At 31.4% G+C, this 16,342-nt stretch overlaps 1 protein-coding gene across 2 annotated transcripts in view; it reads right to left on the bottom strand.

The window, feature by feature from the left end:
* Nucleotides 1-3,097: 3,097 nt before the first annotated feature.
* Nucleotides 3,098-16,342, bottom strand: part of LOC106458448 (pyrokinin-1 receptor-like) — an 81,868-nt gene continuing 68,623 nt past the window's right edge. Inside the window, exons 2-3 of one of the 2 annotated variants that reach the window (XM_013917963.2) lie at nt 9,131-9,602; nt 3,098-3,480 (exon numbers count right to left, since the gene is read on the bottom strand). In XM_013917963.2, the coding sequence (XP_013773417.1) occupies nt 9,145-9,602 (458 nt within the window). In that variant the 3' untranslated portion in view covers nt 3,098-3,480; nt 9,131-9,144. The remainder of the gene's footprint in view (nt 3,481-9,130; nt 9,603-16,342) is intronic. The other variant, XM_022384660.1, reaches the window with a different exon arrangement.

Genomic DNA, 16,342 nt, shown 5'->3' with positions numbered 1-16,342 from the left:
TAACACGTAGTATTAGTTGAGTTATAGTGATTATATGCTGTAAGAAAAACTTTAAACATTATTCTTGCTCATGTAACAAACCATGTTAAATGGTTTTACTGGTATGAATTTTCAAAAGAGTTTGCAAAATTCTTAGACACTCTGCATATACTTTTAGAATATTGTATTTTGAATATACATTTTATCTTCTTTGCTTTCTAAGTCTCAAAAATTTCACCCCCAAAGCTAGAGTTATGAGTAAAAATGGTTATTTAAGCTTTTTAATAAATAAATAAATTAGCAGCATTATTTCCAAGCAGGGATAGTTAAACGTTGTCGACCTACTCTATATGTCACTGTTATGAACCCCAGCAAACATGGATAACCAGTAACAAGTAAAGTATATTAATAATCTCAAATATATATATAAATAACACTAGTTGAATGCCTAGAAAGAGTGTAGTTATTTATTGAAAGACTCTACATTTTGAAGTTTGGAAGATTTTGTTGACATTTAAGTAAAATACTCATCTGGTCACCGAACATTCTCACTCTTTCAGCCGTGGGAGCGTTATGATGTGACGGTCAATCATATTATTCAATTAGAGTAGCCCAAAAGTTGACGGTGAGTTGTATTGACTAGTTGCTTTTCCTCTAGTCTGTTACTTCAAAATTAGGGACGACGAGTACAGATAGATAGCCCTCGAGTAACTTTGCGCGAAATCATGCCTTACACAACCACATACCTCAACCTTGAATCATGTCCTACACAACCATGTACCTCATCCTTGAATCATGTCCTACACAACCATGTACCTCATCCTTGAATCATGTCTTACACAACCAAGTACCTCACTGTTAGGCTTCTTGAACTGATGGGATACCCCATAGTTGATTCAATAATTGCTTTCTTTGTTTGTTTTGAAGTTAAGTACAAAGCATCACAATAGGCTATCTGTGCTCTGCCCACCCGGACTCTAGCGTTATAAATCCGCAGGCATACCGCTGTGCCACTGTGGGGGCAATGTTTGTTTGTTTGTAGTTAAACATAAAGCTACACAATGGGCTATCCATGATATGCTCACCGCGGGTATCGAAACCCGGTTTTTAGTGTTATAAAATAACTGAATGGACAGTTAATTTTCAAATCTATTTTATTGGCATTTTCAAATATAAAAACAAACTAAGATCAAAGGTCAGTTGTTAGATTGTTACTTCTGGTAAACGTCTAAATGAATCGGATAATTTACTGGTATATAAGTAAATCACAAAGTTGTAAAGAGCTTGGCTGAGTACTTTATTTTGGCGTGAATACAAGTCTTTGAATTTATTTGATTTGTTAAATGCTCTTAGACTATCTATACTATTGATAACCGGAAGAAGAAATTTCAGATGATAATAATTAATGCCATGTGTTAGAAACTAGTAAATGTATTACAAAATGTGTACAATATATTTTATTTTATACTGCGAATCCCAGTGTTACAATTTACTGACACTTTCATAAGTGTTTAAATCCATTAGAATCAAATGTAGGCGAAACTGCCAATTCTAATCTGTAACACATTATAGTTGCTTTTCTAATACTTCTGAAGAAACTCTTGTAGGAACAGATATATCTACTTTCTCTAATGGAGTCGCTGATGTTTTGATATACAAGCAGAAGTAGAACACTATTGAAAACGGACACAAGAATGGTTAAATTGTGGACAAATCTAGATAGTTTATAGATATTGAAATGTTTACGAAACTAAAGTATGCTGCATGTAATTTTCACAAATATAATGTGTTCAAACGTTTAGTATAAATGTTTTTGTTACAAATACGGATATTAAAAATAGCATTTTAGCACATCTGTTCCAAAAATTTTCATATTTAGAGTTATTTTAAAATATTAATAGCGTAGGTAATTAATATGCAAAAAATAAGCACGGAATATTTGTTACGTCGCATAGTTTTTCTTTAGTGAGAGTACACTGTTGCCCGATGAAATTTCATATAAGTGGGTCTCAATCTTGTAATTAAATAAAATGTATTTAATATAGAGAACATTCCTTGTTTATTTGTTACAAACTTTAGAGATATTATTTACCAAAGTTACCAAATGGGCTATCTGTGTTGCACCCACCACTGGTATCTAAACCAGGTTTTTAGTGCTATAAGCCTTCAAACTTGCTGCTGAGCCACTGGGGGACATAAATCTTTCTTAGAAATTTTGAGATAGTGAAACTCATATACTTAATTTATTATACTACAACATATATGAAACCTATGTATTCAGGGTTAGTGAACAGATTTGTTTTTCTAGGAAAGAATACTTTAAAGTGAAATCTTGCTTATATAGTAAAAGACGTTAGGCAAGGAACCTGATAATTAACAACTCCACAACCCCTTGTCTGTTTATTTAGGTTAAATGTCCCTTCAATCTTTTTAAGCTTCCAGTATAGAAAAAGGAATCCATTTCTTGTGATGACATAGGAATGAAGAAATGAAATGTTCCTCAAAATAGGCATAATTGAACATTTTCCACGTAATAACAAGTTTATTAATAATTAAATATATAATTGATAAACATAATCTTGGAATCAAAAATAAACAGAAGTTATCTTGAACAATAAACTATTTCTGCTCTCCGCAGTCCTAGTAATAATTATATGTCATATAATTATATGTCATATGTAATAGCATTCGCTTATTTAACAAGTTTTATCTGGTTTGTACAATGAAAAGTGAAAATATAATAATATGCAAGTGTTAAAATAAAATGAATTGTTTTACAAAGATGTAGTTTTAAAATTTATTTAGATTTAATATTTGCATTTTGGAAAACAATTTTAAGTTTTTTTCTTTCATTTTGATTGATTAATAAAAACAGATTTTTAATACGTTATACAAGACGTTAATCTTGTGAGGTCAATCGATAAACAATATTATTTTTATTTGGATAATCATAAATTATGTGTGTGTTGCATTGAAATAAATTATTTGATTTAATGTAGAACGAGAGACATCTGAACTTCTTAATCATTGAGATACCAAATCATTAATTTCTTAAGCTTTTATTTCATTTAAATTACATGATATACTGTTAAGCCTATTGTATTGTAATAATATTTAAAACATGACTGTTATATACATCTGACAGATAATTTTTAAACAGCAGAGTTTAAGATACAGTTATATATTACTCTTATAATCACGAAAGTTACTTGCTTATAACTGTTTACATGCTTATATTTTCAAATAGTACACAAAATCGTGGAAACAATTATACACAGAGTTTGGAAATTCAATGAAAGCGAAGATTGGAATGATAAGTCAATGGCTACGAAAAGAAGACCGGATTTCTTAATAAACACGACATTAGTCAAAACAGGAAAAATAATACATAGATCTGATAAAAGATCGACCTAAAGGAACACACCCTTCATTGCTCTTATCACACTGTAGATGGAGTTGTTTGGTGATGGTGAACAGAGATGAACTCTGTTGAAATCCATTCTGAAATGACAGAAAATCTTCGCTTTAGTTAGCGCTAAATCTTAATATTAAGCGTATAGTGAGATTCAAATATTTCAGTTCATAGCTAATGAAAGGTATATTTTGAATTGTCGTTTTTCTTATAATATAAGAAAGACTTATCAATTAATACTGCTTTCAATGAATATCGGAAAATATAACTATTTGGTGAGATAAAACGAATTTCTTTATTAATCGTGAAAGTAATGAGCTATATTAAAATTTTTATTTTATCATCATTTCATCAGAATTTCAAAAGTCTTTACTGTTAATATTTCCTAAAATAAATTATCAAAGTAACTTTACAACCACTTATTCATTTCAAATCGTCACAAAGTAATTCGATATATATTTTCAGCTTTTTATATATATCACATTTTTCTTATTTATATAAGGTCCGAAGTAAAGATGTCTTAAGTTATCTATGTTCTAAAAATGAGTAGTGTGATATAGTTTATATACCGAAATTCTCTCGATCTTTCAATTAGTTACCATTCAACGGAAGTGTTTATGCTAAATATATATTCCAAATGAAAACTACATTCAAACCCATTTAATTGTTTAATACGTAACATTCAACTAATTATAATCCATCAAAAGAGTTTTAGAAGTTACCAAACAAAACTAAAGAGCTTTGAAATAAAAGCTTTTTCATTGAATAATTAGATATATTTTATTTATCAAATTGCACAACAGTTATCATAAATAAAATATTGCATCTCAACATAAACCAAAATCTACTTTAAATAACAATTTCATTTCCCTATGTAATAGCTGACTTATAAACCTTGGTGGTCTAATTTTTCTCAGACCTACTAAATTTTTGATGCTCTCCCTTACACAATAAAAATTGCTCGCAATGTGTACAATTTGGGGAAAGTCTTTGATTCTGCAAGACATAAATCTCAACAATAAGTTTACTTAAACTCGGCCCTAAAAAAGTACAATTTCCATATTTGAGTTAGAGAACAATAACAAGAACACTACTTAAAATATGATAGCGAATAAGAACAGGGCCGGCCTTAGGGCGAAGCCGTTGAGGTAACCACCTCAGGCCCCGCGTCTCATTTGGCCGAATCGATTGTATACTTCTAGTATCCAAATTTGAGAACCTAATCCTGAGTACTCGCCTCAGGCCACGCACCCTCCTAAGGCAGGCACGGAATAAGAATAATCTAACCTTACTCCAGATGCGGTTTGATATAGGTTTTAAAATTTGGTAGATTTGTTATTACGTATTACAGTCACTATATCGTTTCAATTCTTCTACCAGATCTCGATAAGTCTGGAAGAAAGTCACCATCTTTTCAACGGCTTTTCTTCTCAGTCACATTAATTTAAGGATGGAACTTGAAACAGCAGAATTGAGATATTTGTGGAGTTTAGATTAAATCTATTGTAATAACATATTTGCTTTTATTTTTGCTTGTAGTTAAGCACAAAGCTACACATTGGGCTGTCTGTACTCTTCCAACCACGGGTATCGAAACCCGGTTTCTAGCATTCTAAGTCTGCAGACATATCCCTGTGCCACTGGGCGGGGGGGGGGGGTATAATAATAATACTACTCGGTTTTTGTCTGCCCTAAAAATGCATGCGCACTTCATTCAAACGAAAGTAAACACAAGTCGGATACATACATATATATATACCTTAATAGACCTTTTATACAATAACGTGTTAAAAGCTTATCAAAGTTTTTAATAAATGTCTAACGTTAGGTCGTAGAATAACATTATAAGCTTATTTATTAATACTATTAAGTACGGTAAAGTTTAGCCGTAACTAAACTAAAGGAAAAAACGTGCACAAGTTACAGTGTAAATATATATCTTTATCGAATATGGGCCGTACTTGATAAAGGCTTAACTAATGCTAGGCCTAAGACAAATCAATTTATAGAGTTTAATGTCTGTGATTATAATTCTCTTTTATTATTCTAGAAATCCTGTGTTCAAAGATGAACTGTTGCTATAAAAATACTAATTTGACCTCAAACGTTTTACGAGTCTCTACTAGTATTACAATAACTTTGGTGTTTAGTTTAGCTCAGTGTTATGTGTCATGTAAAAAACTACAATTTGGCGAATTCTGGACTAGGTTAAACCTAAACGAATTCGAAAATGAACTGACAGATTGTCTTTACGCGAGACGTTTGTGGTATCAAAAACTGCGAAGTTCAAAACATGTGCGAAGAAATCAACTTCTCAACCATTTCTTTCAAAATCATTTACATTTTTATCTTATTTGTTTCATTGTGTTACTTAGTTAATTAAATAGTGTATTATAACATACAATATGTGCAGCTGCAGTACTAGTAAATTGTCGCTTCTCTTTTTATTAAACCTACACTAAAATGATTATAGAAATTTGGCACATTTAGTCCTCGGAATGTTTATTCCCAAGCTCTTTCTTTCCAACACTTTTAGTACAAATTTTAGTAAGTGTTTTAGTAAAGACTCGTAGTCCACAAAGCTTAAAACTTGAGATTTCATCATTTTCCTTTTTTATTTATTTATTAAGAAAAAGTGGAAAAGTAGATACACGCTGTATATATTTTTTTTCTTAACTTAACATAATCTTACCAAAATCAACGAGACATTAATCTTACGATTTTAAAGTTTGGGGGATAAAAAATTCTACTGTTACATTTAGTGTTATATTTATACTTTTACACAAAATAAAACAACCGTAGAACACCCTACAAATGATCATGTTGGGTATAATATATGCCTCAGTGAATCTAGTCGGAATAAACACACCACAAGACTGATGTGGTTGAAGGAAAGCATATCTCTAGAAGATTTTGTATAGGCCTGATAACAGTACGGATATAAATTGAATGCCATTATATGTGTCGTTACGCCTATATCGTTTTACTTATACGTTTATCGCGAAGGCAGAATTAACGCGATGTTGTGTTTCTTAGGGTTATGGGAAGATATATTTTAGAACATTAAGTTTACCATCGAAAGCGCAAAAAAAAAAAAAACGATTTACATAAATGTGTATGTAACTGAACTAGGAAAAAATACTTTTATGTATTATTATGGGAGATGGAATATTCATGATATTTTTACATAACAGTATGCACCATTTAAGGTGGCACACTAATCTTACCTAATGTTATGTATAACAATCGTGGAAAGCTAATTCTACACGAGTGAATGTGTGTCAACAAAAGTGGTTGATGGACGCTTTTAATTACTTACATGTGTTACTAAACGCAACCAACTATACACAAAATCACATTCATAGCTGTGATAATTTTCATAATTACGTGCGAGCGTAATGGCAGTAGAAAATAATTAAGTTTAGATTAACATGTGTTCACTGAAGGTAGAGGAAAGATATTTTTAGATACCTATGTGTGCTAATAAAAGTGTCAAGCTGTTACCTTTGCAGAAATATATGTATCAGTGATGGTAACAGGAAGATACCTATGTTTATGTCATGAAAGGCAGCAGAGAAGATATCAAACCAAATTTTATGCATGTTACCTACAGTTTTAAAATAGAATTTTTTATGTAATGTATGACGGAATACATATATATATATATATTGATAGCGTATATCATGTAGAGTATTGAAGATTATAATACTGCTCTTTTTAAACTAAACACGAGGGTATCTATCGAAGAAGTGCATTTGGCATAAGAAGTTTTACTTTTCAGATTTTTATTACCATTGCAAGAATTGTACGTACGTTTTTATGGTACAGACAATATTTTGAATATTACATTTTAAAACAAAGTTGAAGTTGTTGTAAGAACCTTGAATGTTGAAATCACTGTTAACTGAAGTTTGCATGTTATATATGTTGAAATCACTGTTAACTGAAGTTTGCATGTTATATATGTTGAAATCACTCTTAACTGAAGTTTGCACGTTATATGTGTTGAAATTACTATTAACTGAGGTTTGCGTGTTATATATGTTGAAATCAATGTTAACTGAAGTTTGCATGTTACATATGTTGAAATCACTATTAACTGAAGTTTACATGTTACATATGTTGAAATCACTCTTAACTGAAGTTTGCACGTTATATATGTTGAAATCACTGTTAACTGAAGTTTGCACGTTATATATGTTGAAATCAATGTTAACTGAAGTTTGCATGTTATATATATGTTGAAATCACTGTTAACTGAAGTTTGCACGTTATATATGTTGAAATCAATGTTAACTGAAGTTTGCATGTTATATATGTTGAAATCACTGTTAACTGAAGTTTGCGTGTTATATATGTTGAAAACACTGTTAACTGAAGTTTGCACGTTATATATGTTGGAAACACTGTTAACTGAAGTTTGCATGTTATGTATGTTGAAAACACTGTTAACTGAAGTTTGCACGTTATATATGTTGAAATCACTGTTAACTGAAAGTTACATGTTATATATGTTGAAATCACTCTTAACTGAAGTTTGCATGTTATATATCTAAGAGGATACATTATAAAGACATGTCACATTAATAACTTGTAAAGAAACAACATGAACAGTGTCGTTTGTTTTCTATTACAGGCAAACATTATCTCAGGTTTGAACGTGATCTTGAAGTTATGATTTGAATGTTAAGTTTTGCCCCACGCTGATATAAATAATTCTCGTCAAAAGCTCACCTTGTTGAAAACATTCCTACTCCAAGTTTCTGCAATGTCAAGAAACATTGTTATTCTTGTTCTTTCTGTATCTGCAAAAGTCTTTGCATGCTCATATATTATTAAATCCACTCCTTCCGTTTCCCTTTTGGCTTTACTGTTTCATAACTGTTTCAATTATATATTAAATAAACGTACTCATACTTTTGAAAAGTAATGAATATTATGATGTTATAGTTTAAGTCAACGGTCTTGAGTTGATTTTCATAAACACCGTTTGTCAACAGATTTTTAAAATTCGGAATAAATATGATGACGTAAATGAATTTGAAAAGGTAAGGAAACGAGCCACCTTTTTTACATTTATGTTAATTTTTGAATCATGATTATACGTATTCCGACGCCATAAACAGTAAAGAAGATGGTGACTAAGTTCACAGCAATATTTCACCACATTTTATAAAAAAAGTGCAATGTAGTGAAGATGATAAACCCTTTGTATTGGAGCTAAAGTCAAAATTTTTGTTGTTGCCAAAAATAGCGTTTTCAACAGAATTCCATATAAAGACAAAAATATTTTATCGAAAATGTCGTGTTAGTATTTACCCTTATAGAATGGATTTCTTCAAAATATATCTTTAAAATAATTACTTAAATGTTACATATATTGTTAATAAGTTTAGATATTCACACACGTATCTAAGTCACGGGAGTTATTATGACACGAAATCTAAACTAAACATCGTGGAAGATGCACTTAGCAACAGGGTAGCTGAGGAAAACATAGTGATAACAGCACGTTAACTTTCTTTGGAAATGAGTAATTGTAAAAAGATCTTTCTGACTGTAATGGTCAAATAAACCACTGGAAAAAAAAAGTTCACAAAACTCTACTAGCTTCGACCGTTCCCTGTTATTGTTGATATCGTTTTGTATCAGGTTATCTTACATTGTGTATGGCCAGAACGTTTCGTTTCGTCAACGGCATCATGGCCATTGTTTGTGAATAAAAAGAAAAGTACTGACTCTTTATATGTCATCTAAACCGTTGACTTCGATATAACCGGAGTATTGAAGGTAGTTTCCTGGATTTCCTCAGGGATCAGGTTTACTTCAGTCAGACCTTGAGGATTTCTGACATCTAACATGTGATTGCGATGTGGGTATGCTGATACTACTGTGACGTCAGTGGCTTCAAAGGCTGTAGAACGATAGGTGCTGTTTAAGCGAGACAGGTAGTTAAACTTACCACTCCTTCCTTGTCGGCAACCACTACATTTCGTTATTGTATCTTTGAAAGCTTGTCTGAACTTTAAAGAGAGGATGCTGTACAGGATAGGGTTGATAGTGGCGCTGAAGTAGTATGAAACGCCAGAAATGTAGTTCAAAACGTCATAAACTTTCTTGTCTGTTGGAGTTGGTTCCGTCACATAGATAGCCATCAAACGCTGGGCGTGGAAAGGTGCCCAGCAGATGAAAAAAGCTACCACCACAGCAACTATAAAAAACAAATACACATAATTTATTAAATAAGTCAATTTTTGAGTCTATTAAACGTTGGCGAGTCATATATATAAAAGCAAAACAAAAAATTAAATAATGAATAAGGCATGGCGTGTTTTTAAATAATATGACACTCAGTGTTCCTTATTAAAACAGTGTTAAAACACTTAAAGTAAGTCCTTTTCGGGGCTACTGTAGCGGAAACAAAAATTATCCTTATTCATATTTATTTAAATTTTAAAGAATCTAATAACAATGTATTTATTTATAAAATGACTAAACTAGATGGATAACACCATTTTACATACAAGAGCAATTATTATCCTATTTCTTTAGGTATCGCTTGGATAGCACGATATTTTTTAAGTGCGTTAATTATGTGGAAATATATGTCAATAAACTTTCCATGCTTTAGTTGTCGAAATAACAAGATCTGTAGTAAGAAAACTTCAATGTGTGTTGAGTGTTATGTAGATAACTTACAAACAACTGGTTTCTACTATCTACAGTGAGATATATCCCATAAATGGTGAACGTTATATAGATAATTTAAAAACAACTGGCTTTCACAATCTACAGTGAGATATCTCCGATGTATGATGAACGTTATATAGATAATTTAAAAACAACTGGCTTTCACAATCTACAGTGAGATATCTCCGATGTATGATGAACGTTATATAGATAATTTAAAAACAACTGGCTTTCACAATCTACAGTGAGATATCTCCGATGTATGATGAACGTTATATAGATAATTTACAAACAGTTGGCTTTCACAATTTATAGTCAGATATCTCCAATATATGATGAATATTATTTACATAATTTACAAAGAACTGGCTTCTTCAATTAATAGTCAGATATCTCCAATATATGATCAATATTATGTAGATAGTTTACAAAGAACTCCAATATATGGTCAATAGTATGTAGATAGTTTACAAACAACTGGCTTCTTCAATTTATAGTCAGATATCTCCAATATATGGTCAATAGTATGTAGATAGTTTACAAACAACTGGCATATCTGACTATAAATTGAAGAAACCAGTTCTTTGTAAACTATCTACATAATATTGATCATATATTGGAGATATCTGACTATAAATTGAAGAACTCCGATGTATGATCAATATTATGTAGATAGTTTACAAAGAACTGGTTTCTTCAATTTATAGTCAGATATCTCCAATATATGATGAATATTATGTAGATAGTTTACAAAGAACTGGCTTCTTCAGTTTATAGTCAGATATCTCCAATATATGAGGAATATTATGTAGATAATTTACAAACAATTGACTCTTACGACTTATAATGATAAAAGTAGAAGCAATCCATCTTTTGGATATTTAGGAACCAAATCTAGTACTGCTTACACGTCAAAAGAGGACTCTGCTGTTTCAACACGCTTCAGTCAGGACAAACGTTTAATATTTTTAAGACTAAAATATTTAAGATTTAAACTTGAACATATCAATGACATTAAAAAATAACTTGAAGCCCAGTCTGCATTTAATTTATCACGTGCCATTCAGTTATACCTGTTTTAGGGAAGTTCACCCCTAATCAGTAACCCTGGACTAGGATTCATATAGTGGCGGAGTCTATAGTATATGTATTGTGTTCTGAGATGTTTTTTATTCACATAGATATGTTTTAAGGCATATATTTGTATTTGCTTTTTATAGATACATGCTTTACACAATACGTGTATATTTCATGTGATGTCAACAATGAAACGCAGAAGTTTTTTCTCTACACAAGAAACAACGCTATATGTCGTTTTTCCCGAAAGTTTGGTGACGAAGCTACTTTGAATCTTACATTTATTTTGTCACTCGTATAAAAAATATAAAAGGAAACAGTCGACTTATCGCAAATGTTCTCTTTTTAGTAATGAACCGAACATGTCAGAGCTCCAAGCACATTTTCGTTATCAGAAGCGATAAGGCTAATGCAACGAACCAACTATCGAGTTGTGGACATTTTTCGTGATTTTTGTTTTGTATCAAACACAAATAAAGCTTTGTTATTTTGACAAGATACAATTTTACATATCCCCAATGTAGCGACACTTGATCACCTCATTGAATAATTCTTTCTTTAAAGACATAATTTACTGTATAATGTTTCATAGTGTAATAGGGCGTTTCCTTATTGAATAAATGGTGTCAAGTGTTTTAAGTAGTTTAACGTCAACCTGTCTTAGATGACCATTAAAATTTACCTAATAAATTCTGGGCAGATAACTTACAAAATTTGAGCACTTGTTTTTTTAATCATTATATTGTGAGATATTTTAACTCACTGGTCATTATGTAACAAATTGATAACTCACGAGTCGTTACGTGACTGTTTTAGGGATCAATGATCATTATGTGACTAATTCAACACTCAATGGTCATTATGTAATTAATTCATGAGTGGCTGGTGGTTATGTAAGTAAAATTCAAGGATAATGGGCTATCATGTAAGTCATTTCAGGACCACTGTCCATTATGTAATTAATTTACTTATTATTGTTAATTATGGAATTAATTCAAGGTTAACTGATTATTATGTGACATGTCCAAGGTGTGACTAGATTTAAAGATTTGTAGTTACTACGAAGCAAACCTAAAATTAAATGAAATTGTAGTATCTAAGTGGTGCATGTGCTTGCTTTTACTTACACACAGGTTGAGTATGGAGACTCATCACATTGTTATAGTCGATTTTGCTACATCCGGTCATGCTCTATCCGACGTCCGTGCATCCTGACTATAGCCATGAATGCTACTTTCCATTTCAAAAGGCTCTTCAGTTAAGGTTATCGTGGTCAAAATACACCTCTTCTTCCTGCTTCCTTTCTATAGATCATATTGACTATGAAGAGTACGTTTTTACAATGTTAGTATGCGATAGTTGAACAAATATATGAACGAAAAAACAATGTGTACACATGACTTGTGTCGCTTTTCCAGACAGAGATATCTCTTGATTATGTTCCATACTACTGTTATAGAATACAGGTAGATGGCTTTTTCTTTAACATTTGTGCTCATGAATTCTTTCCTGTTAGGAATACCACACTTTGCCTATTACTGTTGGGATTAGTTTTTTTGCAGGTCTCTTTCTTGATGGTCTTGGCCCCAACTTGATCTATATTCCCATTCTTGGAAATTATGAATCCCCGATCTGAACACATCCTTATGATTTGAGTGTATGAACATATTTATTAGGAAGGGATTGTTACATATTATTTCCAAAGCGTAACTGTCTTGTTGTGGTTTATGTTTGTGATGCGTCACATAATTTTCAGATACTGTGTACATTGTTCACTTAACCTTCGTGTCTTAGTAATACACTAGCTGTGTACCCGTCCTTCGTACGGGTTGTGTGTATAAATAATACATTAATTTAACAATTAACAAACAAATTACTTGTACATTGTTCACTCAACCTTCGTGTCTTAGTAATACACTAGCTGTGTACCCATCCTTCGTACGGGTTGTGTGTATAAATAATACATTAATTTAACAATTAACAAACAAATTACTTGTACATTGTTCACTTAACCTTCGTATCTTAGTAATACGTAATAAAATAATCAAGCCTATATTTCTTATAGTAATGCTTTCATTTTTATAGATATTGACAAAATAAGTTATTTTATAATAAAGGTATTCATAATTGAAGAACTTCTCATTTATAAACGTTAAGTTAACGCTAAACATTGTAAAACACAACTGGAAAAGTAGACAATTGAAAATTCTCAGCAGTAATTAATGTGTTCGAATTGCAACTACGTAACAAAGGGAAGTCCATACATATAATGAAATAAATGTACATTACACTGGTTTTCTGATATATATATATAAATATACGGTGAATTTATTTAGTTCGTGAATAAGTTACTAACTAGATCAAATTTAAAGTTTAACGACAACTTTGCATAAGGCAAGAATAATGGACAAACCCAAAACAAACTTTACCAATGACTGATGGAGATAATATTTGGCACAAAGTGAGTTAGTACAATTGTAGTTGTATAAACGCGTCTCTACTGAGGCTAATTCAGCCACTGAAATCTTTTGAAATATATTACCCTGTTCAATATTATGCTAACAATAATAAATAAATAGGGAAATAAACTGATATTTTTTTTAACAATGAAAACGGAGATTTCTTCCATTCGCCCTCAATTATATAATTAAACATGATATTTGAGTATACAATTAAACATGAATTACGCAGTTATACGAAAATAGCGAGCTTACGAAAATGGCGAACTTACTAATACTTTCCAGTAGCTGTCATTACGTTTATAGATACTAAATATAGTTCAAATTAAAATATACAGGTGGCATATAAGTGACAAAAAACTTGAAAGATTTTATTTCATCAAATCAAAATATTGTTGAATGTAAAGTTTGTACATTACAACGGCGTTGCTAGTAAATCCGCGGGAAAAATAATAATAACACAAAAAGTGCAACAATAAATCTCCAGAAAACATGCAAAGTAGATACAGCAAACCATTAATTAAGCATGAATGTAAAATTAACTGTACATTGAAAATTCTTAAAGATTACCCAATATCAAATCATAATGGATGAATTTTGCTTTTTTTTCCAGTCTTTGTTAATTTTCAAGTATATAGACCAACTTTTGCCTTTCTTATCAATGTTTATTTAAAGTCCTGATGTTGATTTTGGCTTCATGCAACAGGATTAATGATCTAGCCCACTTCATTGCTTTTTGGCATTCCTAAGCATGGGGAATAATAGCTGACTTTTCCATGTTGTTTCCAGAACGGAAGTGGTGTTTGTGTTGTGTTGTGTGTTATTTTCATGTGCATTCTGTTTCCCTAAATTCTTTCCACACGCACACGTCAGGCTGTAAATCACCTCCTTTTTTATCTTTTGGACATAATGGGGTTCTTACTTTATTTAAAAGGATTTTTAATATATACGTTCACATTTAAGTTTCATCTTGTACCAGGGCTTACTAAAGATTCATTCGAGGTTATCCCCTCTACCTTTAATGTACGGTAAACATATGTTTCTTGGTTGTACATGATGTTAGATTGTTGCTTTTCAGGCTCTATTGCTTGCCTGATGAGGTGTTCGTGAGATCGTTTTTCAAAGATCTTTTCTTATATTCAAAATCATGTAATGCCTTCTTTTGTTGTTCATGAGACAACATTTTTGTCCTAAACTTCCAACTATTATAATTTTAAATAGCGCGGGAGTGATTTGATTTTAAAAACTTTTAACGAGAATAATACACCGTACTCTAATAATGTATTTCTTTTAATATTTTTCAACCATCTTATATGCTCCCTGGTGTCCTAGGAATAACACCGAGGGCTTATAAGGCTAAAATGTGGAGTTCGATTCGGGTCGTGGGCTCAGCGCAGATAGTCCATTATGCGATTTTACACTTAAGAATAAAACAAATAAACAAAATCTACGTTATAAGCTTTAAAGACCTTTATTGTAGGAAGTGCATCAGTTAATTAGAAACCTTGAAAAAATAAGTGTAAACGTACTCGCTGCGCAATTCAAAGATGTCGAGATTTTGAAAGCATTTCCATGGGACCTCATGAAAAAATATTTTTCAAAATCAAACATGTTACTTATATGATCGAAATATCTTAATGTGCTATTATAAAAGTCTGATATCTAAAAATACAAAACAAGATTATCAACTGAAACAAGAAAGTTAAAGAAGAGACTATAGTTAGTTCTCAAACTTGAATATTTTGCGAAAGTTATTAGATATCATTAGTGTAATAGAATAAGATTCAAATGACATAGTCATGCCCAACTAAAAAATTTCAACTTCAGGTTTAAGATTAAAGCAATTGTCCGAAAAGAAAGCATAAAACTGAAACTGAGTGTTACTTTAAAAAACGAAATAGAATAGAAAAATTAAAGATAAAGAAAATTATAATGTTATTATGAAGAAATGTGGGTACGAAATAAAAGTTCAGGATTATATCGGACAAAAACAATCATACAAATAAACTCGAGAAAATGGTGAAGGCTGATCTAAAAGAAAACGTGCCGATCAAAGAAAGTTGATTGAGAAAATACAACAGTTTAATATTATATTTTCATCCCTCTCACAAGTTTTTTAACTCCCTAATTGTTTGTAACTGTTCTTTTCGCTCTGGTCTGGTTATTAGGGCTCTCGACTCGCAATCTGTGGGTCGCGAACATACTTACTTTTTTCAGCCTTGGAGGCATTATAATATGTCGGTCAATTCCACTTTTCACTGGTAAAGAATAGCCCAAGAGTTGCATTCCCTCTATCTATTACTTTCAAATTAAGGACAGCTAGCACAGATAGTCCTCGAGTTGCTCGAAATTCAACAAGCAAATTATTCGCTCTTTTGTAAGTTTCATAGACGCAACAACTACCTCTTGGTCAAACATTTTACCCTTATTACGAAACGTTTTGTCAAAGACTAGTTTCATTAGAAGAAAATGCACCTAAAAAGTGGGATGCATATGAAAGATACCTACGAAAAACACAAATAAGTGTGGATTTCCATGCCAGGAAGAATCTAAATAATATTAATTAGGGGTTCCGTTGAATGAAGGAAAAATCAATATTAGGCTTAAGAAAAACAAATTTGACTTCCTTGTGCATGGAGACAGTTTGGAAATATGTGTTACTATGGAAGTTAGTGAGTCTGATGTGACAAGCTTGAAGCAGTCTGTGTCGGTATCGGCACAATAG

This window comes from Limulus polyphemus, unplaced genomic scaffold (assembly GCF_000517525.1).
Source record: "Limulus polyphemus unplaced genomic scaffold, Limulus_polyphemus-2.1.2 Scaffold465, whole genome shotgun sequence".
NCBI classification, from domain to species: Eukaryota; Metazoa; Arthropoda; class Merostomata; order Xiphosura; family Limulidae; genus Limulus; species Limulus polyphemus.
The sequence above is the reverse complement of the archived record's forward strand: the minus strand, read 5'-3'. Positions and strand labels throughout refer to the sequence as shown.